Below are 26,755 nucleotides of genomic sequence, written 5' to 3'. Positions count from 1 at the left end.
GGCTCACATAAGAATCAGAGTATGAATGGCCACAACCACTGACCCTCAAGCTTTGCTTTGAAGAATGCTGGTGTAGAAGGACCGAGGTTGAAATAGACGCTAGAAAATGACATGGGATTATTTCCCGCGGTTATCCGTGGGGACGAGAACGGTGATGAATTTTGTCACCGTGTCATTCTCTAGCCAGCACCTCTCCTCCTCTCCTCCCCCCCCACACTCCTTTCCACTCCTCCCCTGCCTTGTGTGTGCCTTCACTTCCCCCCACCCCACCTCTAGTGCGAGAGACAGCTCCAACCTGCTGCTCACGTCAGCTTCGGCGTTCCCCTCTGAAGTTACGTCTGGGTCCCATGACTAGGAAATTACATCAGAGGGAGAGCCGATGCCAGTGCGGGCAGCAAGTTGGAGATGCTGCTCGCACTGGGGAAGCTAAACAGGTACAGGGGAAGGGAAGGGGGGCAGGGAAGGAGCGGGAGGGCGGTGAAGAGGGTGCCACTGCCCTGGGCACCTCCTACCTTCACTACACCGGTGCCCAAATCCACCTTTAACTACATCTACTTGCTAGTAGATGCCTCACTGTAGATGCCTACATCAGAGTTGTAGGCGCCTACCGGCTAATTGTTTTAAATCATTTTTAATTGGTTTTTAATGGCTCTTTCAATTATCAGTGCCAATTTAAAAAAAAAATTAAGTTAGGCACCTTTTATAAAATCAGGGCCTAGGGGCCTGATTCTGTAGCGCCAAAAGAACCAGCGCCGATTGGAACAGTACTTAGCGTGCTTCTACAAGGTGCATGTACATTTTATAGAATCATGCTGAGTGCCTGTACATCACATCACTTTGAAGCACAGGCCAAGGAAAACCAGGCCTAAATCTCTGCTCCTAACTTATGCTTGCATCTATCCTATAACATTGTGTCTAACTTTTAGGAACACCCACGATCTGTCCGTGACCCTCCCCTGGCCACGCCCTCTTTTCAAATTCATGCACTGGAACTGGTGCATACTTTTTATAGAATCATGTTTTCCAAGTTGTGCACATACATTATAGTGTCAATTACGAAGTGTTAATTGCCAGTTAGGTCAATTAATCCATTAAGTTGTATGTGCAAATTGGCTGTGCACACTGATTTGCATGCAGAACTTAAGGCACCATATATTTTATTGTGATCCACCAAGAACTTTGAATCTGGAAGAATATAAATTTGATAAATAAATAAAAATATACAGAATTTGGGAGTAAGTATAAAACTGGTGTATACAAATTTATAGAATATGAAGGTTAATTGCTAGAACATACACAGGTTAATCCTGCATGACGACGCCACTCTCTGTTTTGCATGCACGTTTTGTAATATGGTTTTTCCTGCTGTATATTGCAACCAGTACACATACAAGGGGCCGCTGAAAAGTTCTCAGCCCAACCAAGAAGAGAATGATGTGGAGCCATGAAACTTACAAGTTATTCCACACTTTTCATGACACTTTTCATTTCATATCATTGAAATGAAAAATGTCAAGAAAAATGTAGAATAACTTGTAAGTTTCATGGCTCCACATCAATCTCTTCTTGGGTTAGATAGAGAACTTTTCAGTGACCCCTCATATATAAGGTGACCATACATCCCATTTTGAATGGGACTGTCCCTTTTTTAGTTCCCCTGTCCCGTTGTCCCCATGCACAGCTTCAGGAAACCGTTTTCAGAGATGGCGTCCCGAAGCTGTGTGTGGGGCCAATGGGACAGGCAGGGCAGTGCTTCTTCCGGACTTTCCCTTTCATTAATGGGATAGGGACAGCACTCAGGCACGAATCGATGCATTCTGCCCTCTCCACTGTCCCCTAGGACAGGTCCTTAGTGCAGCAGCCGCAGGGCTCGGTGGTAGTTTGTGCAGGGCCTGGCGGGAGCGGTGCATTGTGGGAAGATTGCAGACAGCGTCGGCCGGTTGCAGGCGAAGCTCTGCTTAGGAAGGAGCGTTTCAAGGCTCTGCAGGGTAAACAACTGCAGGTCCATGTTCGGGGAGAAGATAATGCATTGCGGACTGAAGTGGGGGATGCAGCAGCGGTGACTCGGGAGGTGTAGAAGGGACCTATCAGGGAAGGGGGTGCAGGGCGGACAAGCCAATGTTTTAGAAGGATAAGGAAGGAAAAAAAACACGGGAAGATGCTGGACATGGAGGTTGTTTGGTGAAGAAAAAAAATAGACATGAAATGAGTAGGAATACAGGTGGGAGATTCTGGATACGGGGTGGATGCAGTAAGAAGAAAAAGGAGGTTCTGGATATTGGAGTAATAGGTAGATAGGGGGCATGCTGACACAGAAAGAGGGAAAAGGAAGAGGAATGAGAGATGCTAAGTCCATGGCAGGGAGGGAAAGGAAAGGAGATTCCAGGGCATGGAGGGGGAGAGAGATGCCAGGGCATGGGGGGGAGGAGTCAGATGCCAGACCATGGGAAAGGAAGGAAGGAGGGAGAGAGAGAAAAGGAGAGGAGATGTCAGATAATGGAAGGGGAGGGGGAGTTGGAAGGAGAGGAGGAATATGCCAGGGCATGGGGGGAGAGACGGGAAACAAATGCCAGACCAGAAGGAGAGGAGGTGCCAGAGCATGGAGGGAGATAGATGCCAGAGCATGGGGGAGGGAAGGGAAGGAGATAGAGATGTCAGACCATGGGGTGGAGTGGGAAGGAAGGAAGGAAAGGAGAAGAGAGAGATTCCAGAGCATAGGAGGACAGAAAAATTGAGAGGGAGTGAAGCTGAAATGAATCATGTACAAAGGAGACAGTTTATGGAAGGAGCATAGAAAGAAGGAAGATACCATATGGAAGAGAGAGAGAGGGCGTACACTGGATGGAGAGGGCAGAGAATGGAAGGGGCAAGACAGAGGGTGAACAGTAGATGGAAGGTGTAGAGAGAGGGGGACAGACACTGAATGGAAGTATGGGCAATAGGAGGGACAGACACTGAATGGAAGTGGGGGAAGAGGGGGCAAACTGAATGGAAGTGGGGGAGAGGGGGAACAAACTCTGGAAGGAAGTGGGGAGGAGAAAAAAAAGGGCATATGCTGGATTGAGGGAAGAGGATAGAGTTAGATACTGGAAGGGGTGAGGGAAAGAGGTGGCAATCTATAGGTAGACACAATGAAAGAGGAAAATTGAGGACTGAATAGTAAGAAATAATTTAGAAAGAAGCAGAAAATAAATTAAGAAGGAAGAACAGGAGGAAGGGGGCGGAGAGAAAGAGATGCCTGAGCAGAGGGGAAGATACCAGACCTGGGAGGAGGAAAAGAGGAAGGAGACAGATACCAGATCTGAGGGGACAAAAGGAGGAGAGAGATAGGCTAAAATCTGCTGGGAGGGAGGGAGGGAGGAAGGAAGGCAAGAAAGAGGCAGAGAAAAGAGGGAGGTTGTAAGCAGATTAGAAAGACTAGAGAGAGAAAGGCCTGGACCACAGGGGAAAGACAGGAGGCAGATGCAGGACTATGGGAGGTTCAGACAGAGGGGACCCTGGGGAAGAACAGGGAGATTTAAGATCATAAAAGAGGAGGGAGAGAGAGGGAGACCTGGAACAAAGGTACAAATGAGAACTGATACTGGATCTGGGGAGGGTAACAGAGGGAAAAGAGAGAGAGATCTGGACCCAAATGGGATGGGGCTGGATTGTTAAAGAAATGTTGGTTAAGAAAGAATGGAAGATTGGATGCAGTCAGAAGGAAGTGCAACCAGAGAGAGACTCATGAAATCACCAGACAACAAAGGTAGGAAAAATTTAGTGATCAAAATGTGTCTGTTTTGAGAATTTATATCTGCTGTCTATATTTTGCACTATATTTGTCTATTTTTCTATAGTTACTGAGGTGACATTGCATATTTTAAAGTCATCTGCCTTGACATCTTTGAAAAAAACCAAAACTCGTAAATGATAATTAACATTTTCTCTGCGTACAGTGTGCTTTTTTAAAAAAAATTATGTTTACCATTATGAATTAATAAGATATTGTGTGTACATGAAAAATGAATGGAAGAAATTTGGGGCGGGGCTAGGGCAGGATTGGGGGCGGGGCTGTATATTAATAGATGTCCCGTTTTGATGAAAAAAATAAATGGTCACGTTACTCATATACTCTCTAACGTTCATACATGTATTTGACAATAGGCTGCATTATTCAGCAAGCCTTTCATTTTAAAAGTCTTTTTTTCTGACCTAGATGTTTTAAGCAAAATTGTTCTTCACTGCCAAAGCTGATGGTTCATTCAGTTCTCCCGGAAATCAGCATAGGAGAGACATGCAGCAACATAGCACAGAAAGACCGACAGGAGAGGCATTCAATAATACAGCACAGGAAACAAATTAAAATCTCAGTTTATAAAACTAAAGACATCTTCTTTTGGAAAGCTTAGCAGAGCTGAAATTTTTAAGTGCTGTTGGAGCTCCTTTGCTGTCCCTTGTAGTTTGGGAAAGATATCACTTTTAAAGGACAGATGGCTCTGGTATTTATTTTGAGCTCACAGTGCAAGCTCTGCATTCTGTATCAGTGGTTGCAGCCGGCAGGAATGCAGAAGCTACAATTATAGCAGTTTGCAGAGCAGACACAAAGAGAGCTCAGACCTGCAAGAGGCTATGCAGGATACAGCAAGGTGAAGGAGTTGCAAGAAGCCTCAACCACACAGACAAAGAGATACCAGGCATGGAGGAAAGTGCATAATCTGGTGCACACAAGGTGTGGCAAGCAGAATCACGGCCCACCAGAAGCAAGGAGCTCTGCATTGCTTTCTCTTTGAAAACAGAGCAAGGTCCAGGGAAATGTTGGGGTTTGTGACAGAGCTGTTGATCAGCCTGGTTTTGTTAGGCTTCTTCCTGGTCAGCTGCCAGAACGTGTTACAAATTTTGAAGGGTTCGGTCCGCTTTCTTCTCAAACACATCCATCAGGAACTGGACAAAGAACTGGGGGAAAATGAAGGGGTCACAGACGATGAGGACACAGTTACCACCAGGGTGGTGCGACGACGAGTAATAGTTAAGGTAAGAGAGGAAGGTGACGGCCTGGAGCATATGTACATAAGAACATAAGAAGTTGCCTCTGCTGAGGCAGACCATAGGTCCATCCTGCTCAGCGGTCCGCTCCCGCGGCGGCCCATCAGGCCCATTGCCTGAGCAATGGTCTATACCTATCTATACCCCCCAATCCCTTTTTCTTCTAGGAATCTATCCAAACCTTCTTTGAAACCATTTAATGTTTTCTTGTCTACAACAGCCTCTGGAAGCGCGTTCCATGCATCCACCACCCTCTGAGTGAAAAAGAATTTCCTAGCGTTTGTTCTAAACCTGTCCCCTTTCAATTTCTCCGAGTGCCCCCTTGTACTTGTGGCGCCCCTTAATTTGAAAAATCTGCCCCTGTCTACTTTTTCTATGCCCTTCAGGATCTTGAAGGTTTCTATCATGTCTCCTCTAAGTCTCCGCTTTTCCAGTGAGAAAAGTCCCAACTGCTTCAATCTGTCGGTATATGGGAGATTTTCCATTCCCTTTATCAGTTTAGGAAGAAGAAGTGCAATCAGAGAATGCAAGAGGCACAAGAGCGTACACAGACTGTAAGGAGGAACAGAATAGGCAGAGCAAACAGTGAGAGAGGGAGCACAGGATAGACGGAGAGCATACACATATGGTTACCAGCCGTCCGGATTTACCGGGACACTTCCTCTTTTTAGAGGACATGTCCGGATGGCTTTTCAAAACCCGGCACTTTGTCAAGGTTTCGAAAAGCTTCCAGTTCGGTACCGCGTCGGGAGGGCATCTACACAGGCGTGGATGCAACACGGTGATGTGGCATGCATGTGATATCATTGCATCACACCTGCACATGCACGGATGCCCTCCCGAAGTGGCCCCGTGCATGAGAACAGGTTGAGGGAATGGGACGTGACTTGGACGGGACAGGGGGGGGCCATGGGTCCAGATTTTACAATAGTAAAATCTGGTCACCCTATACACTTCTCCCTCCGTATTCGCAGTTTCAGCATTCGCGGTTTCGATTATTCACGGTTTTTAGCTTGCTGGCTCCTCCCCCCCAAATTACATGAGCTTGCATAGAGAAATTGCTGGTTCCAAATGTTTAGAGAGAAAAATCGCCGATTCCCGGCACTTTCTTCAACGTGTTTTGCCTCTCCTTCATGTCACCATGTCACTCCTCTCCTCCGTAAAGCACATTGGCTACCTGTTTCTTATCGTCTTGCCTATAAAATACTCCTCCTCACTTTTAAAACAAAAAACTCTAACCAACCGGCATTCATAGATAAACTTTTGATTCCCTACTCATCATCAAGGGTCCTCCGATCAAATAATCAAAATTTACTCTCTATACCGTCAATACGGGAATTGTTTCACAACACTACTCGTAAATCCATCTTCTCAGTTACCGCCCCCTCTTTGTGGAATGCCCTTCCCCTAGACATTCGATTAGAGAACTCACTCGGAAAATTTAAAACCAAACTTAAAACCTTCCTCTTTAAAGATGCTCCGCCTTTTAACTCCCTGATTTATATGCAGCTTTGAAACATCTAATACTTCTTCTGCAGTGATTCCCTTCCTAATGTTTTTACCACCCCTCATTTACCATCCTTTTTTATTAATTTTACTTCGATGTATTTTTAATAACCTCTCTCCCCCTTACTTTCCTTCCGATTCATGCATGTTAATCTGAACTTGTCCAGTATTTTTAATATTTGATAAATTACTGTTTTTATTTGCTTATTTTAATTGCCTCTTATAATTTTTTATAGTGTACACTGTCTAGACATGTATTTTTATAGACGGTATATCAAAAATAAAGAAACTTGAAACAGGCCAGGTCTCCCACCATGTTATTCGCGGTTTCACCATATTCACGATGGTTTTTAATAGAAAACAGCAAATAACATTTGAAAAAGTTATATGCGGTTTTTCTGTATTTGCGGTTCTGTTAATCCCCTATCACAGCGAATACGGAGGGAGAAGTGTATACACAGAATGTAAAAGAGGAGAAATGGGACAGGCAGAGCAAAGAGAGAGTAAAACAGAAGAGCCAACTTTTCAAAATGATTGGGGGTGCTAAACTCAGTGGAAATTACCTCTCCCTGGACACAGTCAAAGAATTTGTACAATATTGGGGGTGCTCAAGTACCCACAGATCTGGCTCCTATGAACAGAGAATCCATGGGACGGGGCAGGCAGAGCAAACAGAGAGTGTAAGAGAGGAGACGCAGGGCAGGCAGAGAGCACACATAGAATGTAAGACAGGCAGAGCATAAGAGAAAAGGCACGAGACAAGTAAAGTAGGCAGTGTAAGAGACATTAGGAAGAGCAAACTAAGTGTAAAAGAAGCTCCACTGGACAGAGAACAGGCAAAACAAACAGAATAAGAGAGAAAGCACGGAACAGACAGAGCAGGGAGGAGGTACAGGAAAGAGAGGCAGAGAACAGGCAGAGCAATCAGACTGTAAGAGAGGAGGCATGAGACAGAGTATTAGAAAGGAGGCAGAGAACAGGGAAGGCAATCTGTGAGTGTAAGAGAAAAGTTTGTCTGTTTTCTTTTGAGACCAAAATCTCTGTGTGATTGTTCTATTCCTGGGGGAATTCTGCACAACTGTACTTCTGCTTTACTATGCAGAATTATGTGCAGGCAGCTGCAAAAGGGGAATGGCCTGGTGGTTCAGCTTCCACGTCTCCCTCCCAGTCCCTTCCTGCAGCGATCAAGAGAAAGAAGTGCACAGCTGCACATCGGGCTGTCTTCCTCCTCTGTCACTTTGACCCCCAACTGTTCTACCAACTGTGTGGCTGTACCTGTGTGGCTTCCTTTGAACCTGTGTGGTTCAAAGGAAGATTCAGGCCTGGGATGGCAGAAGAGGCACAGGCAAAATATGCAGCCTGGCACCTCCTCCTCCTCCTCATATGATCAATGGAGAAAGCTAAAGGGGTGTGTGCCATTGATGAGTGACTAGAGAAAGTATGTACCATTACATTGGGGGGGGGGGGGCTGGATAAAGCCAAGGGCAGCAGTGTGCTGTGGAGTAGGGGCTGGCAAGAGAGGAGTGTGTATGCCACCAAGCAAGGGTAGCAGAAAGCTGGAAGTATGGGGAGGATGGAGAAGGCTGCAGGGAATGTATGCTGTGGGGTTACTGAAAAGAGATGTGAGGGTATGAAAGGAGGGAGAAAAAAGGAGAAGTGTGAGGAGTGGGGAAAATGAGGGATGTATATGGAGGAGGAGCAGGAATTAAGGAGAGGTGGGGTATGTCATTGGGGGGGAGACCTTGGAGACAGACAAATCTGGGGATCTTGCTGGCAGATAGGGAAAAGGAATTAGTGGGGGCATGGGCACTGAATGCTGAGATGGAGAGAAAGAACTTTGAAAGGCAGAGTTACTAGAGGGCAAAGAACAGGTGAACAGAGAGGGGATAGGGCAGCAGGAAAAAACTGGGAGGTGGAGCAGAGAAAGCTGGGAATGAACCTAGGGGTGGGGGAAGAGGTTCAAGCTAAGAGAGAGAACTAGGAAGGTCAAACCTGAAGAAGAAAAAGACAGGGAAGGATTCAGTTCTTATGATGGGGGGGTTCCGCACAAAAGGGAGGGGGAACTGAGGGGGTTAGGGGATAGCATCTTGGGGGAACAGGGAAGGGGGGATTTTGGTGTTTGGCAGTTGCTGAGGAGGATATAAGAATTCAGTCCTCCATGGTACATAGTTTCTATTGTAAAATCTTTATTGCATTTTGGTCTGTATTATGGTTCTACCTGTTTAATAAAAAGATTTAAACATAAAATGTACCATACAAATAAATTATTCAGAATTTTGCAAAATTTTCAACTATTGAGCCCAAAATATTCAAAAAGTTTGCAAACTTTTAATGTTACCAGATGTCTGGATTTACCTGGATATTTCTTCTTTTTAGAGGACCATTCGGGTGTCTTTATGCATTTAAAAAATCTAGCACTTTGTCCAGGTTATGGACAGCCCCACCTCTGCCAGAGCTCGGGGCCATATCTGGAGGGCCTCTGAACATGTGCAGATGTTACGCTATGACATCACACACATGCACACATGTATACGATGTCATCGCATCACATCTGTGCATGCTCAGAGACCCTCCATATGTGGCCTCGAGTTCCAGGAAGAAGAGTAGATGAAGTTGTGTGGGGGCAGGACTGGGGGCAAGGCCACGTGTCTTTTTTTTTTCCATAAAAATATGGTAACCCTGTTTTTGGTGCAAAATTCCCCAAGTGCTTGCACCACCAGTGAAATAGCACTTATATTACTGGGGGGGGAGGTGCTAAGGGGATGGCGTTGGCTCTAAGCTCTGGTTCTCAACTAGATTTAAAAAAAGGTTTGGACAAGTTCCGGGAGATAAATTCCATACAACATTATTAAAGTAGATGCAGGAAAAGCCACTTCTTACAAAAAACAACAAACCCTTAGCTAACAGCGGTATATCAATACATTAAATAAGAAGCTGAACACAATTGTGAAATTTGAGTGAAAAACTCAGTTGCAATTTTTCAAATATAATATTCAAATGAGATCTTGGAGGAAAAAAGCCTCAGAACCCTGTCGGGGAATAACCTCTCCACCCAACTGAAAAGGGCAATTATTTCATAGGCAAAAAAACCCTCCAATTTTGTAGTAACAACTAAGTATAATGTTACAGATGATGCAGCCCAGGATTGTGCACTGCAGGTTAATTGGCATTATATATGCACCTTCTGTAACATTATACTTTGTTGTTACTACAAATTTGGAGGAGTTTTTTGCCTGTGAAGTAATTGCCCTTTTCAGTTGTGTGGAGAAGCTACTCCCTGATGGGGTTCTGAGGCTTTTTTCCTCCAAATTCTCATTTGAATATTATTATTTGAAAAATTGCAGCTGAGTTTTCACCCCTGTTAAATACAGGATACTGGGCTGAACAAACCTTTAGTCTTATCCAGTATGGCAATTCTTATGCTTCTGTATTGCATTATTAGGTTCTGGTCATAACAAAATGACTGATATATTTGGTCCTCCTTGACTCTTTTGGCAGCTAATGATGAATGGAGCTTTTCTTCTTGTTATAGGGTTGCACCTTTCCTCTTAACATGGATTTTTTTACTTGTCTTCGTGTTGTAACCATCTGCATAGGAGGAAGCATTAGTGTTCTATATGTTTTAGTCCTGACACTAGTTTTTATTTGTTTTCCTCCCAGGGGAATGAGATTCAGGACATTCCCAAGGAACAGATAACCGAGGAGCAATTTACAGATGAACAAGGCAATATTGTGACTAAAAAGGTAACTGAAACAGATCTTTTACATGAAAGAGACAATATCCCAGCTAAAAAGAGTCATTATTTGTTGTTAACTGTATATTTCAGGAACATACCGTACTTTAGTTTTCACTGTCTTTCCCCTGAGTACCAAGATGTCATCTGGGCTTGAGAATAGCATCATTCTTTAAGCAGAAGAACAATCTCTCACCCTCATTTCCTCAACTTCCTTGGGCAGATTGTAGAAAGGAATATGACGATCAAGGTATTATATTCCTGGAGAATCCTTCTTCAGTGTCACACAAGAACAGAACTTAATCTCTTCCAGCTCTATTTCACATCAGTAATTTTCAGCTAGATTCTTTGAAGGATTCTGGTACCTTGCCCTGACCCATCTGATAATAGATTTCATGACCCAGGGCGGGATTTAATTCTTGCCATTCATAGGCAGTGAGAAGGGAGGGGAAGAGTCCTTCAGGAGTTCATTAGAAAAAGAGGGCTTCTTCCACATTCTCCTCTCTCTAGGCGATTTCCTCTCACCTCCTAATCCCTGGCTGCTGGTTCTGGAGACTTGCCAGCCATGGTTCTACTGCATCAGCAACTCTGATAATAAAAATGTGTGCAGGATTTGCAAGCCTTCATGCTTTGACTAGACCTGCAATGTAGAGAATGGCATGGGGAAGAGTAACTGTGGGTAGCCGCAGTAAAGAAAACAGGTATTTTTACCTTGGATGGGGAAGCAAAGCTTTTTACTACCCCGCGGGGGGGAAACCCCATGCTTACTGCTCCCCAAGTCTTCTTTCTTCCCTCCCTCCTGCCGGTGCACACCTTCCGGAACCAGCTGATTCCACAGAGGCCTGCTTGTAGCCTTCCTCTGCTGAGTCCCATCTGTATGAATCGATTTCCTGTTTTTGCAAAGATAGGAAGCTGTGTCACATGGAGGGACCCAGAAGAGGAAAGGCTGCAAGTTGGCCTGTATGGGATCGGCTGGCTCCAGAAGGTATGTAGAGAAGAGAGGGAAGAAGACTCACGGCAGGGAGAGGGCAGATCAGTCCAGTGCTGGATGTAGGAAGCAGGCACTGGAAACCGGGGTGTGGGGGTGGGGGCTGGAGGTGCTGAACACCAGGGGAGCTGAAGCCATCAGACATTGCAAAGGGGGGCGGCTGGAGGTCAGATATGCTGGACCTGTGAGATGTGGGGGGAGAGAAGAAGAGAAGACAATGCAAAGCAGAGATGGGATGGGACTGGAGGGAAATGCACAGGAGGGGGAGCTGGTGCTGAAGGGAAAGGAGAAAGCTGCAGAACCTGCAAGAAGGGGGCTGGAGTTGTACAGAAGGGAGAGATGTGCTGGCCCTATGGGGGGAGCTGGAATTGTAGCAAAGGGGGAGTGGTGCTAGAGCTGGAGGGAAGGGAAAGCGTGCTGGAGATGAAGGAAAGGGAGAAGCATGCTGGAGTTGGGAGGGGTGGAGCTTGAGAGAAGGGCGAGAGGTGCTGCACCTGCTGGTAGAGGGGCTGCTGGAGGGAAGATATAGAGGTGCTGGACCTGCGGGAGGGGGGCTGAAGGTAAGGGAAAGAGAGATGCATTACTAAGCGGATGAAGAAGCAGGAGTAAAATACTGAAAATACAGCGGAGGGAGGAAAGGAAGAGAGACACATAGGGAGATATACAGAAACAGTGGAGAAATAATGGGCATGGACAGAATAGGGACAGGGACACAAAAGGAGATGCTGTATGTGGATGGTACATGGACAAGAGGGGAAATGCCAGACTTGGGAGGGGGTAAATGGACAAAGAGGGAAGGTGTTAGATATGGAGGATAATAGGAACACAGAAGGGAGATGCTGAACTTGGTGGGGGGGAGAGGGGGGGACATAGGGATGCAGAGGGAGGGGTTAGGGACATAGAGTTGTGAAGTTAAATGTGGGGAGATGCTAGACAGGGAAGTAAAGGGGACAAGAGGAGGGAAAGATAGGTACACAAAGATGAATGGTGAGCATAGAGAAAGAAGAAATGTCAAATGAGCAGGAGACTTTGGCAAGTGAATTAAGAGAAGACAGAAGGAAACAGAACCAGAGCTTGGGACCAACATGACTTAAAAAATAAAATGACCAGACAACAAAAGTTAGAAAAAAATAATTTTATTTTCTATTTTGTGATTAGAATATGTCAGAATTGAAATGTTTATGCTGCCAGTGCTAGTGTTAGACATGAGCAAAAATTTGGGAGGGGACCCAAAGCCCACTACCAGGCCATGCCACCTTCAGCTTCCAGCAGGCTTAGGGCTCTTTCTGGCCAGAGGGCAGTTGCCCTAGTTACACTCCCCTAACACCATCGCTGGCATGTGTGATCTTTATATTTTGCATAGTGTAGGGGGAAATGGATCTTTCCTTGACGTTGTACTGCATGGAAGGTGTAAGGATATTGGTTTAATTTATGTTTATATTTTTGGTCAGCTATTATGTATTTGGCATTTATGTTCTGTATGTGTGGCCGAGGTATTCTGTTAGAATGAATTTTTTATGTAGCATTCTGTAGTTCAGTTTTTCTAATAGTGGAGGGGGACAGGTTTTGTTGATCCTTGTTCTGTATTTGTGGTTTATAAAATAACAGTTGTACAGAATATTGTTTCTTTTTATACTTTAATAAAATGATTTAAATATAAAATCATAACTGTTTGAAGCTTGTGCAGATAGGATTAGACTGAGTTCACGGGGATGGGGCAGAGACAGAACTGGCGGGGATGAGGTCAGAGCTGGCAGGGACAAACTTTGTCTGTGTCATTCTCTACTGCAAGGCGCTGCCCTATCTTCTGGACAGGTTTCCTGCCGTCAAGAAAAACTGTGCAAAGTGTGGTACACTGCAGGGCCAATCAGCACATGAGGGCTCACAGGCCCTACACAGATTTTTTTTCACTCACATTGCAGCTAAGGGGTCTGGGCTGACCCCACAATAGCTGGGCCAGACTGAAACACAGCATTGTCAGGCTGAGTGAAATTCTTTCCCTAATTCAGAAGCATAATCCTTTCATCCCATCTTGCTCATGAGTAGAAAACCCCTATGAGCAGGGAAAACAAATCCTGGAAATCATAGGAACCGACCTTTTGGGATGATTGGAGGTGCTAAACCATCACAAATTACCCCTCCTTACACAAAGTAAAGACATTTGCTCAATATTGGGGGTGTCAAGAACATATACAGCTGGCACCTTCTGCTAGAAATCCATCCCCTCATTCAAAAGGATACCTCTACCTTTAACCCAAGTTAATGTTGTTGTTTTTTTCCAGTACTTTTCTTCCATCTTGCTAGAGTGAAAACAAATTTTCTCTGGTGCTTATATTTTAAAACAGGGCTGATGAAATTGTAATCCACCATGCTCAAGGATAACACCTCTGTGGCCCCCCCACAGTTTAAATTTTAAGCAAAGTTTTCATATGATGCTTTTTGCCTCATCAGCAGTGATCCAGACTGACTGTAAAGCTAGCTGTGTCACAGACCCAGTTTCACTGCTGGAATTCTCTAAAGTAGGTCACAAGTAAACAAATGGATCATCTTTTCCACCTTACACATTAGTCTTCTCAAACACAAAGGCTGTGTATGTGCCAAGCAGACAGGACATAAAACTGTTCTCATGCAAGGACTCTTTCCTTTCAGATCATTCGAAAGGTGGTGCGCAGGATTGGCCCTTCTGACAGCAATGAGTCCCAGGAGCATGAAGAGGTGATCATTGAAGGATCCTTACAAGAGCCTGTTGAGCTGGAGGAAGAGGCTGATCATTATATGAAATACGCCATCCTGCAACGAGACAGCCCAGTCATGCAGGTTTGTGGCGAAACAACTATGGCTCATAAATATGCAATGAGACAAGGACATAGGTAAATAGCAAGCCAGCACCTGTGTAGATAGAGACAGCCACAACACATAGCATTCAGTAAATTAGCCACGGTCATAGGTGCACAGTGAGACAGCGCCAACACACAGATATCCTATGTGGCAGACACAGTATTCAGTAAGAGTCTTAATGAGACTGCCTTTCTATATAAAAACTGGGTCATGAAGTGTTTGGCGGCCTGGTTCAGGCGGCAGGGACTGAAGGGCAATTTGTGTTCCTCAGTCTATAAGAATGTTTCTTCCCTAGGCAAAACTGTTGATGTTTCTGGTCTCACTGTGGATTAAGGCACTGTGCTGTGATCTCATTTTTCATTAGTAGAAGGGAGGACTTATCACTTCCCTCTATCCCGGCTTTTCAGCATCTGCTGTAGCAGCCTCTGATTCTCCACTCCAATTCTTCTTGTCCCTCGTGTTTGTTTGTGTGCTGCCCTCCTGTCTCTGGGGCTTTGCCTGTAGGCGGACGAGACTGTGTGGCCCCTGAAGTCGGAGCTCATGGACGGAAGAAAGGGGGCTCAGATAGTGAAAAGAGCCAGCCTGAAAAGGGCCAAACAGTGACCCTCTCCCAAAAAGGCCTCCTGCGAGGTAACTTGGCATTTCTTGTTATTAAACCATTTGTTGAAATGTTTGTGCCATTACATGATGGAGAGAGGAATGAGGCAGGGGACTAGCCTGGAACATGTCCACCCTTGCTCATGTTACTTGGAAGCTGGGATTTTCTTTGCTTTGGTGCTATATATAGTATACTAGCTGATGCCCCGGCGTTGCACGGGTATTTAATTATAGCAATAACACTGTAAATGGATTCAAAAAAAGATACTTTATAGTGGTGAAATAAATTATTTTTTTACAGCTTTATAAAAAGTACAATATTCAAATAATAATGTGAAATATTACTAACACAAAACTTGATTATAAACAACATTTTTAGTTTCACCTCCAGGAGCAAGAACATATACATTCTTGGGTGAACTCACCCTTGAGCAAGCAACATAGAGTTGTCCATGGGAAAAACAGGGGGATCTTAAATCCACTCCACAGTATGTAATAGTCTGTCCTTGTGATTTGTTGATTGTGATAGAGAATGCAAGTCTCACTGGAATTTGCAATCTCTTAAACTGAAAAGGAAGATCTATTGGAATAAGTGGTATCCGCGGGATAAATACGGTTTCACCTTGTCCCTTTCCGGTTAAGATAGTCGCTTCAATTACATTGGACAGTAACCTCTTTACACAAAGCCTTGTGCCATTGCAAAGTTTTGGTGGGTCAAGGTTGCTAAGTAAAATAACTGGAGATCCCACAGCTTTTTACATTTTTTCCATTGACATGAATGGGTGAAATATGATTTTATGTTTGTAGCTCCGCCCACGTGTGCAGGTGGGCCGCGAGACCCCCAGAACATATCATCCCAGGTAGTGAGGGATCTGCATACCAAGTTTCGTTCAAATCGGTCAAGCCGTTTTTGCGTGATCGCGGAACATACACACATACACACACACATACATACCTCCGATTTTATATACCGTATTTGCCGGCGTATAGGACGACTGGGCGTATAAGACGACCCCCCAACTTTCAGTTAAAAAATAGAGTTTTGTGTTATACTCGCCGTATAAGACGACCCCTTCTTCCGCACACCTTCTCTACCGCCCCGGGTGCAGCACAGCCGGCCAGGTTCCCTTACTTTTGTGGCACTTCCCCGACCGACCGACAACAGCCCCGGTCCGACAAACCTCCCTGCCCTTAACCGCGAATCTAAATACCTTCTTACAGCAGCTGTAAGAAGGTAATTTAGATTCGCGGCTACAGGGCAGGGAGGATTGTCGGACCCGGGCTGTTATCAGTCGGTCGGGGAAGTGCCACAAAAGTAAGGGAACCTGGCCGGCTGTGCTGCAACCGGGGCGGGGCGGCCGCCCCTCGAACCGCGAGGCTACTCTCCTTCTCCTTACCTGCCATGTCTGCAGCACAGAGCCGAACGGAAGTCTTCCCGACGTCAGCGCTGAAGTCGGAGGGAGGGAGGGCTTTGTTTAAGCTTTGTTTAAGCCCTCCCTCCCCTCCGACGTCAGCGCTGACGTCGGGAAGACTTCCGTTCGGCTCTGTGCTGCAAGCAGAGAAGGTAGGGAGAAGAAGAGCCGCGCGACTGAGTACATCCAGCCCTGCAAGTAAGGGCATGTAAACTGTACCCGGCGTATAAGACGACCCCCGACTTTGGGGATGATTTTAAGGTACTAAAAAGTCGTCTTATACGCCGGCAAATACGGTATATAGATTGGGGCTTTGGCTTAGCCTGTTCTGAGCTGCTAAGCATGCTGGAACCTCAGATCTCTCATTTGTACAAGGGGACTTTTGTACAGGGGCAGGAATCGGCAGCTTTCAGAGCCGAGCTCTTTCTTTTCTGCTTCAGTCCCAGCCATTCTCCCTCCCAGGCCTGAGGGAGGTGTTGCTGCTTTCAAATTCCTCGGGGTGTGTTAGATTAAAATCAGAATACAGGTTACAGTGATTGGCCATTTATGAACTTGTAATTTCCTAAGGTAAGGGAAAGTAACATGGGCAAGCATGAGGAGACGTTCTAAGAGCAAAAGAGATTATTTTTGGTTACTGTTTCATCTTCTACCAGGAGAAAGTTTTATGAGAAAGTGTCAAAGGAAGGTCTTCCCCTCTGGGGCTTATAACAGACACTGAAAAAGCAACAGACTGTGTAGTATGACACAGAAAGACCGCAAAACAGAGAAGGTGCTAGAGCTGCTGCTTGAAGATGAGTAGAAAAGATTTTCTCTTGCAGGTCTGGTCCAAGTTTCCTTTCTCTTAATTCATTTTATTAATTTTTTCTACTTTATTGAAATAAATGCCACATATCCAATGGATACTCCTGATTATAAGGTTCAAAAGCACAACTGAGCCCATTGTCCATGCCATAGTCAGGCTTTATATATGTGATCACTGCGTGGAGTTCTCCTGAAGATCTATTCTTCAGCTGTCAGTGCTGTATTCATGCTTTATATGTGAGATTGCTGCATGGAATCCTGATGAAGATCCATTTTTTTCAGTTGTCTTTGCTGAATTCATGCTTTATATACAGTTCTGACTTCTGAGGAAGATACACCCCACAGCTATCTGTGCTTTATATCTATGATTTATGTTGATCAGTGTGACATCTGCTTTGAGGCTTTGATGAATATCCACGATTAGGCTCTGCCTGGGAGAAGACACTGAGCCGGATGCACTAAAAATTGTCATTAAGACCGTGTGGGTCACTATGGGCCGATTTTTTTGTCTGATTTCCAAACAGCAATCAGTGCTCAAATGGCTTCTCATGCAAATGAGTTTTACAGAGGTCTGCCATAATCCCACCTCACCAGTCGTTGGAAAACCAACTCTGACACATGAACACAGCTGGTAGGGGAATCTTGAACAGCTGAGCTGTAGGGGAAGCCAGAGCAGCCCGATCCCCTCCCCCCCACCCCTGATCCTTATTTGGATGAAGAGAGTAGGAGGGATGCCCAATCCCTTCTGCGTTAGGCCCAATTCTCCAAAATAGCAGGTCTTCCTGGTGCAGCCTGGGATGCACTGGGAGGTGCCTAAGGCCTTGATAGGCAAGCCTAAGGCCCCTCCCACTGGGTTTTATAATCTGGACATTTTTCTGCAATAATGGCACATTGTAGAAAATGTCCACAACAAAAATTGGATATTTGAGGCTAGACCTGTTTCAATAATGAATAAGTACCAAAAGGCTGCTCAAACTGACCATTAGCAGGATTAAGGCATAACTGCCCTTACTCGCCCAGTGGTTACCACACAAAGATGTGAATGAAATGGTACATACCAGCCTGTATGAATGCTTCTGATGTTATGGCCATTCCTATTAGAGCAACAAGCAGATTCCTGGAGTAGCCTAGTGGTCAGTGCAGAGGACTATAGAGATGGAGACCCAGGACCATATCCCAGTCTACGTAGTACATAAGAATTACTGCTGGGTCAGACCAGTGGTCCATCTTGCCCAGCATTCCGCTCACGTGGGGGCCCTTAGGTCAAAGACCAGTATCCTGATTGAGTCTAGTACGCTTCTGGTGAAACATATGAGCCCTCCAAAGCCCACCCAAAACCTACTGTACTTATATAAAGATGGCACCTGCAGGCATAAGGGCTACAGGTGGGTACAGTAAGCTTTGGGTGGGTTTTGGAGGGTTCACCATACAATACAAGGGGGTTATAGTGAGATGTGTACCTGGGACCTTTTATGTGAAGTTCACTGCAGTGCCCACTAGGGTGCCTCATTGCTCTGCTGGGATGTATGTGTGGCTAGTCTACTAAGAATGCCGGCTCCTGCTACATCCTCTTTGATTTGTTTGGGTGCATTTTTCTGTGGGGTGTTTTTTTCTCTCCCCAAAAAATGATTCTAAAAGACGCACTAAGCACCAAAATATCTAGCAAATAGACATTTTTGAAACAAAGTTATACGTTCTTCTGGTATGAAAATAGCCATTTTCTATACTGGATTTTTGGACATTTTCTCAAAACATCCAAAATTAGATTTAGACATCATATTGAAAATGCCCCCGCCCCATTAATATGAAAGCAAAATGTAATCTTGAGCTTATGCCTCCCTAATCTGGGACAGTACTTAACTTTGACAAACTCATCTGGCTCCTGGTTACCCTCTTTTCTTTCATCTCCATTCTCCTGCTGTTTCCTAACAATTTGGCCTGTGCTTCTTGTACTCCCAGTGCACCCCTCTAAAGGCTCATATACAATTTGAGGCCCTGAGAGAAATAAAAGAAGTTATCAAATTTCCTTTCCAGAAAGCTCATTATGTAAACTAACAAATCTCCATGTGGCCAAAATCAAACAATTCCTTGCCTTCATTTTGTTTAAACTTAGGAACAGCTTTAATTGACAGGTAAATAGATATTACACACTGGTTTGCTTCTACGGTTTTGTCCACAAATGTAATTTCCTGAAACATTTTGTACTTTTGTATTCACACCTGTAATTCATAGGAATAAAAACCCTGTAAGGTACTGCTCTCAACCCCAAGATTTGAGCGTGCCTGAAAAGAGGTTTCTTTTGTTTCTTTGAAATCTTATTTTAACATAGCAAACAAGAGAATAATTTTTCCTAAATTTTTAAAGTGAGCTTCAGTTCCGCTAGGATACCTTGAACAGCTTTCTAGTAGTTGTTTTTTTTTGTCCAGGAAGGTGTCATACATTTCCCCAGGAATGCCAAAAAATCCAAAGTAAATTTCACACCAATGGCAAATGTCCCAAAGGGTAAATGAATAATACCAATAATAAATATCCCTCTATTCCTTTTCTAGAAATGGTGGGTCACAAGAATGATTAATCAAATAAGCAAAAAGCCCATTTAAACATTAAATAATTTAATTATTTTTTTGATGTAACCTCGATGCAATAGTCAAAGCTATAGGCCTCAGAAGCCCAAGTGCACAGGCTTAAACAATATACAAAGGGGCAATTTCTCACGCCACCTTAGCACCATCATGGGTATAGATCATATGCATAAAAAATAGTGAAAATCACCAAAAAGTGCAAGTGCTAAATGTAACTATATAATACAAAATTGCAATCCATCATTTCAAAAAAGTGATTTCAAAGTACTTATCTCAGGGGCTCCTCAGTTGTTTAACGGTTCTCCGGATAATGAAGTGTCTCCAATAAGTATTCCTGGCGCATATTCACCACAAGGTAGGTAACGACTCAACTGTGCCCATTTTCAAGGTGATTCCCTTTCAGGAGCCAAATCTAAAAGTTTCCACAAAATTATATCCGAACACGGCAAGAGAGGAGAGCAGGCCCAAGGAACAGAGGGATATTTATTATTGGTAAAAATCCAAAGTAAGCCATCTTGGGCAGCTCTTTTCCTGTTTACTCCTAATTTTCTATCTGCAGACAATGAATTATAAAGTAGGAAGAATTTCCAACTTCTTTGCTAAGAATCTCTTTTTTTTTTTTTTTCTAGGATTTTACCTCAACTCCACATCACTAAGTCCAGAGCGTCCCTTCCACATTGATGCACCCAAGGATTAGACACAGCTGATGGAAGCAGGGCCGACTGTACAGGTTTCTATAGGCTAATGGCATGATTTCTATAAGAGTCCTATCGCATGATGAAACGACTGCTGCCGCATGATCTACATCTCTCCGACTCTGGAAACGTCCACCTGACAGAACAAGTGCGGGACCTTCAAACCTTTTCACGTGGCACTGTGGGACAGAGGCATGTGCTGGATATGAGCGGCACCCTAGTCTCCCCTCCTACCGGCAGTGTGCAGGCAGAGGCTGGGGGGGTATAAGAATTGCCAAACGTGGTCAAGCCAAAGTCCATCTAACCCAAAATCCTGTTTCTAAGAGCATCAAGCAATGGATGACTTATGTAAGAAACAGGCCTGTAGTTTCCTAGTCCAAGCATGCCACAATGTTGGCAGTTATTGGGGTCCAAGCTTGACCCCTATATTTAAGGGTCAGTTTGGAGAAAGTATGTCTCAAGACATAGGTGAAACATGCACAGCTTGACCTTCCAGCATTATGCCATGCAAGGGAAAGGTGGTAGGTCTACTCTTGGAAGCAATGACCCTTTCTATCTCTCAGAGGTTACCCAGCTTGTTTAAGCATGTCTTAATAGCAAAAGACACTTAGTTTTTGTAATCAAATCAGCACTTACCTCCTTGTCTATGTTAGCAATGTAACCTGTACAGTCATTGGCCTTGTCTATATGAACAACTACTATGCAAACCAGTGGAGCACCATAGGACCGTATAACAAATCCTCAATCCCTCTGCAGGAGGAGGGGAAGGGCGCTGCCTTCGTGACTGCCATGTGGCTCTTTCGTGTTAATCATTTTTCTGAAATGCCAGAGAATGCTGAGGGTGAATGACATCTCTTCTGCAGCTCACTGAGCCAATAGGTGCTTACCTTTCATGTAATTAATGCTTGCTCTGGAGGCATGAAAACAAAGCAGGTTTAACTCTCTGTGACCACCTTTACCTCCCAGCTCTTATCAGGCCAGCCCTATCAATAAGCAATTGTCACATGTGGTCCTGCTTTTCAGCTCCTACTGCCTCATGCAAATGAGACCCCCCACAAACGCATGGCCCTGCATTGCCCATGGGTTCCCCAACTTCTTTGACATGTCACTCATGTTCTCTCTAGCAGCAGCCAAACTAACAGAATAGATCAGTCTCCATTACCTGTGTTGGTCTAGTTTAACCTGCATTAGTGGAGAGCTTTGTGAAAATCGACCATTGGGAAGGTGGAAACTATAGACTGAGGAAGGAGGGGGAAGGAAGGAGGTGAGGGGATCTGCCTGGGCACTCCCAGAGGGGTCCCAGAAACTCACAAGCTAAGAGCGGAAAAAAATCTCTCTGAGCTATTGGCGAGCTTATCCGGCCAATGGGAGCTGTCGGGGTAATGACCCATATGTGGCTGACTCATCCTGCTTGTCCTAGAATTGCTTCTCTGTCACCAGAAGTTTCACATAAAGTATTGCTTTCTCTTTCTACAAAAAAATGCACAAAATATCCAGCACTGTGCCAAGGGGAGGGCAGTTTTCTATTAGGGGGATGGCACAGGCATTGCTCAACTCATTCCTGTGCTCAGGGTTAGGTTGGGGTGGAGGTTCTACAAAGGCACAGTTTTGGAGTTTTAGAATGTGTGAAGAGGTACCCTCAGAACAACCAGGTACTTTTCACTAGGACAGTAATCAAACTACCTGCTTTGATTTTTTTTTTTTTTTTTTTGCAGATTCTGTGGCTAAAAAGTACTCATGGAATTTGCATCCCTGCACTTTGATTATTGCTTCTTGAGCTCCCCAAAAATAAGACAGCCCATCCTTGTGGAGCCTCTCCAATTTAGGTGCACGTCCTTTGATCCCCTACTACTTCTGCCCATCATCATAGGAGTTGGCTTTATACAATTCTCCCTCCATATTCATGGGAGTTAGGGACAAAACCGGCCCACGAATACCCAAAAATTGCGAATAACTTTTTGCTTTCATAGTCACAGGGTTTGGGGGTATAGCCCTCGCAAATACTGTGAATTCACGAATAATAAACCTTCCCTTTATATTTGCATGCAGCAAAACTCAGTCACACACTTCTCTGATGCTGGCATTTGCCTGGCCAGGCTGAACTGTTCTCTCACCGCCCCAGGATGATGTCACTTGGGGCGGAGTCAGATTAAAACCACAAATAAAGTCGCAAGTGCTGAACCCACAAATATGGAGGGAGACCTGTATTGTGTTTGACATACTCAGTCATTTTGAAATGTTGGCATCTCTGCCCATCATTCCTGTCACCACCAGCCTCTTTAAATCTGAAAGTTCCAAACTACTGCAAACAGATCTGTTCTTTGCATAACTTTCTAGCACTGCCAATTTTGTCTCGAGGCATTAAACATCAAGATCTGCTGCTTCCATACCACTACTATTAATTATTTCTAGAGCGCTACAGTCCCTGCTTGAATAAGCTTACAATCTAAACCAGTGGTTCCTAAACCTGTCCTGGGGGACCCCCAGCCAGTCAGGTTTTCAAGATATCCCTAATGAATATGCATGAGAGAGATTTGCATATAATGGAAGTGACAGGTATGCAAATCTCTCTCATGCATATTCATTAGGGATATCTTGAAAACCTGACTGGCTGGGGGTCCCCCAGGACAGGTTTGGGAGCCACTGATCTAAAATCAAGACAGACAAACAGGATGCCAGGATAGGGGTTACAGGTTAGAGGGGATGGTTAAGCTGCTGGCTAGGGAGGTGAGCAGAGATGAGTAGGGTTATGAGTTGAAGGCTGTCTCAAAAAGGTGGGTTTTCAGCCTACTTTTGAACAAGGGGTGAACTGACTCAGGTAGTTTATTTCAGAAATTAATCCAGAACAAAATAATTCTTGCTTTCTGACCAGCCCCTGCTATTATTCGACTCATTGCCACATTCTGGATCTTTGTACCCTGGATTTATTTATTATCTTGTCCAGAAACAGAAAATGTCATTCTATGCGTATGTTCCATTTGATCACAAAATGTTGACAATTACTTTATTAATTGGATGCCTATATAGTTAATATTGTGGAAATGAAAAGCCAGGTACTGTTGCATGACAAAATGCAGCTAGAAATAGAGATTTTACAACTAGATTGATTCCCCCTTTGACTCCTTGTGACCCCAGGCACAGATACAAAAACTTAGATTGTGAGTCCACTAGGGCCAGAGAAAATGTACCTATATATAATATGTGAACCACTTTGGTTGTACTGCAGGAAGACAAGAATATCAAATGTATGACCCTGACCGTCAGAAGACAAACAGGGTTATGCCCAGGAGTGAGTTTACAGCCACTCTAGATGCTCCAGAAATGTAAAGTCCATGTATGTATGTCTGTGCACTGTTAAGAGACTGTTATGACCTTAGAGAGGGGCCACATTTAATATGTACATTTCTGGTACAGTGAAAACAACCAAATATCATAGAACCTATCAGTTAAGAAAATATACTTAAGAATGTTGAAAACATCTCAGAGCAACCCTGTAGAATCACAGAACTAGAGACAGGAGGTAACAAGCAGAAATGTTTGCTGTGTTGTAGGGGGTTTCTTGCAGGTTCTTCTGTATTGGTTCTCGTTGTTATGTTCTCTGATATTTATATAGAGCAGTACTTGGCTTTGATTGCCCTACAGATGCTGAATTGGAAGCCATAGCTAAATCTTCTGAATATTGGACATTTCTTTCTAAGTTGGAGGCTGAGCTGTATTACATGGAGCTGCAGCTGGATGTCTGTACAATTACAGTTACAAGTCATTTTGTGTGCTGGAGAAATGCAAACTTTTTTGCCACTTCACGAGAACAGAGCCAGGGCCAGAAGGAGCTCCCCACCCTCCCCCTTTCCGCTCACCTGGGTGCACTTTCAGTAAGACTCACCATCTCCCTGCAGAGAGAATCCAAGCTCTGGTTTTCCTCAAAGAAGAAAAAGTATAGGTTATTGAACTGTATGTAATCCTACTAACACACTATGTATCCCTGTAATGAGTATTAGGGTACAGTATGAAGTTTCTCTTTGGACAATAATACGACATAAATCATAAATACAGCTGACTGGAGCAGCACATTGGTCCATGCTAGTGAGAGAGCTCCAGCTCCGACTCTGGCACTAGCACCATTAGCGTTAGGAAATACATTTCACCTGCATATGCACCTGGTCTGTAGCCCTGTGTGCTTTTGCTTGCTAGAGGGTGTTGTCAGCACTGGGGGAGTGCCCCAACCTTTCAGCACCTTGAGAATGCTACAGGCTGCAATTAGAAGCTTTCTAGAGGTTTTAAAATGACTATATTTTTTTCCTTTTTTTATTGTAATGAAAACGAGCCTCTTGGATCTTCTCCGGTTCTTGTGTATTTGAGAGACCCAGAGAGATTGTTCTCTTGTATACAAGCTGGACAGATTAATAAAGAAATATATACAATTCTTGAATTTAACCATGTTCATGGCAGGGCTGTATGAATAGTGACCCTAATTTGGCAGTGTGGTGGTAAGGGTGCTACCTCTAGATTAGAGCAGTCATATCATTTGTCTTTCTCCACCTCAAAAGAAATACTGAAGCAGCTGCACCTATGCAGGGACGGCTAGTCATTAGGTTTGACACAAGATTTTTCCTGCATACACAATCTCCAGTCAGATCTGTTTTCATTTCATTGCTTTCCTAAAGGTCACTTTATAAGAACAAGCGCTGCGATAGAGTTACCAAACAACCCAGCTCCAGGATTCAACCTCCAGCTGCCACTTTTACCTCAAAGAAAGTCAGAAATATTTTCAGTACCTTGTCACATAAGGACATCGCATTTCAAACACACCTTTCAAAGGTCTTTGGTGACAACAGACATGCCAGGAGATCCCTATGCCATGCAGCCCGTCTCCGCCTTTCTAATGATTTCAGCAAATGTCTTTCAGCTGAATTCTGGACTTTATTTATTCATTCACTTTTTGGTCTTTATTCACAATTTCTCTCCAGTAGTCTTTGTCTTTCAACCCTCCCAAGATAAAAAAAAGTTGGTGGGCTCATGGGAGGCCTAATTATTATATATTATTATTATTAATAATAAAATCCTTATATACTGCCTTCCTATCCCAAATGAGACAATTGACACAATGTATATCAAAACAAAACAACCCCAAGCACATCTAGCCAAACCCATCCCAATTAAAACTAAATGTACAATGATAAAATTATTGTCTGAAAGGAACTGTCACAGTAGCACCAGTTCTCTTCCTTCCCTCTTTGGACCTGACTGGTGTGTCCAGATCAGACTGGTCCTGTTGGACAGGGAATCCATGCAGCAGCCCTAGAACTATCTTAAATTTTTATTATAGCTCTGCTGCTCTGGTCCTCTCTTAAGATCTGCATCCTCTTTCCTGCCAGATTTCTCACCCCCTCATTCCTTTCAGAAGCTCCTGTCTTGCTACCTACCCCAGTCTTTACTATCAAATGTGATATACCACCTAACAACATTCCTCCAGGTCAGTGGTTTTCAATGGAAGGCCTGCAAACCAATGGCAGCTTCCAGGGATCTCTTTTGGCTCCCCCTCCCCACCCCTTGGACACGTCCCTGATTGTTTGTCACACTTACAAACCCATCCTGTCTACTTCTAAGGGAGGGAGAGAGAAATTCTGGAACTAGTAAAGGGAGAGAAGAAGAGGAGGAGAAATGCTGGAGCTGGTGGGCAAAAGGGGAGAAAGAAGGAGAGATGCTGGACCGGGTGGGAAGGAAAGGGAGGGAAGAAGTGAGATGGAGCAATGCTAGATCTGGTGGTGGGAGGAAGAGAGACTTGAAACATAAGCCTAGGTAAGTGGAGTGTTCAAGAGAGAGACAGATTGGTGGGGGATGGATGTTATTGTAACATACTGATTGGTGGTGTGACTCCACATGGGAAGATATGTATTGGCTCTTTGGGCCCAAAATAGACTTGACATAAAAATTAGTGAAGACAACTGCTCTAGGTGGTCTACAGGGTCTGACATAAAATCAGTAAACGTAAAATACAACTGCAAAATAAAATATAAACTATACATAATTGAAGCTTGTTGCAGTTTTCTGGGTTTCACTATGTCTGGTTAGGTAAAACCAACATTTCAGTCATCATGCTGTAGCTTTTTTCAGGGTAACATAGAAACATGACGGCAGATAAAGGCCAAATGGCCCTACTAGTCTGCCCATCCACATTATCTCTTTCTCTTAGAGATCCCACGTGCCTATTCCAGGCCCTCTTGAATTCAGACACAATTTCTGTTTCCACCACCTCTTCCGGGAGACTTCCACGCATCTACCACCCTTTCCATTGAAACATGACAGCAGATTACCCATTTTTAGGTAATCTGTGAAGTCTGCAGTTTGTCTTGATATATATAGTGGGGCTTGAGGTGAATGAGGCAAGAAAGTCTGTTGGTCACCAATTTGAATTTTAGTGGGAAAGTCCATTGGTCATAAATTTGAATTTTGGTGGGAAAATCAGTTGGTCTCTTTTTCCAAGAGAATGAGAAATTCTCTGGGGAGACCACAGGGAGAATATCTTTAAAATCACCAGAGAATTTTCCATTCTCTTGGAAAAACAGACCAATTGATT

At 44.2% G+C, this 26,755-nt stretch overlaps 1 protein-coding gene across 11 annotated transcripts in view; it reads left to right on the top strand.

The window, feature by feature from the left end:
- Nucleotides 1–22,635, top strand: part of ANK1 (ankyrin 1) — a 355,025-nt gene extending 332,390 nt beyond the window's left edge. For 9 of the 11 annotated variants that reach the window (XM_033948942.1, XM_033948947.1, XM_033948950.1 and 6 more), the window contains 4 exons: nucleotides 10,192–10,275; nucleotides 13,903–14,070; nucleotides 14,596–14,721; nucleotides 20,113–22,635. In XM_033948942.1, coding sequence (XP_033804833.1) covers nucleotides 10,192–10,275; nucleotides 13,903–14,070; nucleotides 14,596–14,694 — 351 coding nt within the window. In that variant the 3' untranslated portion in view covers nucleotides 14,695–14,721; nucleotides 20,113–22,635. Of the gene's footprint in view, nucleotides 1–4,466; nucleotides 5,014–10,191; nucleotides 10,276–13,902; nucleotides 14,071–14,595; nucleotides 14,722–20,112 lie in introns of those variants that run through there. The other 2 variants (XM_033948951.1, XM_033948944.1) reach the window with 2 other exon arrangements.
- Nucleotides 22,636–26,755: the final 4,120 nt, after the last annotated feature.

The sequence above is a fragment of the Geotrypetes seraphini genome, chromosome 6 (assembly GCF_902459505.1).
Source record: "Geotrypetes seraphini chromosome 6, aGeoSer1.1, whole genome shotgun sequence".
Taxonomy (NCBI): Eukaryota; Metazoa; Chordata; class Amphibia; order Gymnophiona; family Dermophiidae; genus Geotrypetes; species Geotrypetes seraphini.
The sequence above is the reverse complement of the archived record's forward strand: the minus strand, read 5'-3'. Positions and strand labels throughout refer to the sequence as shown.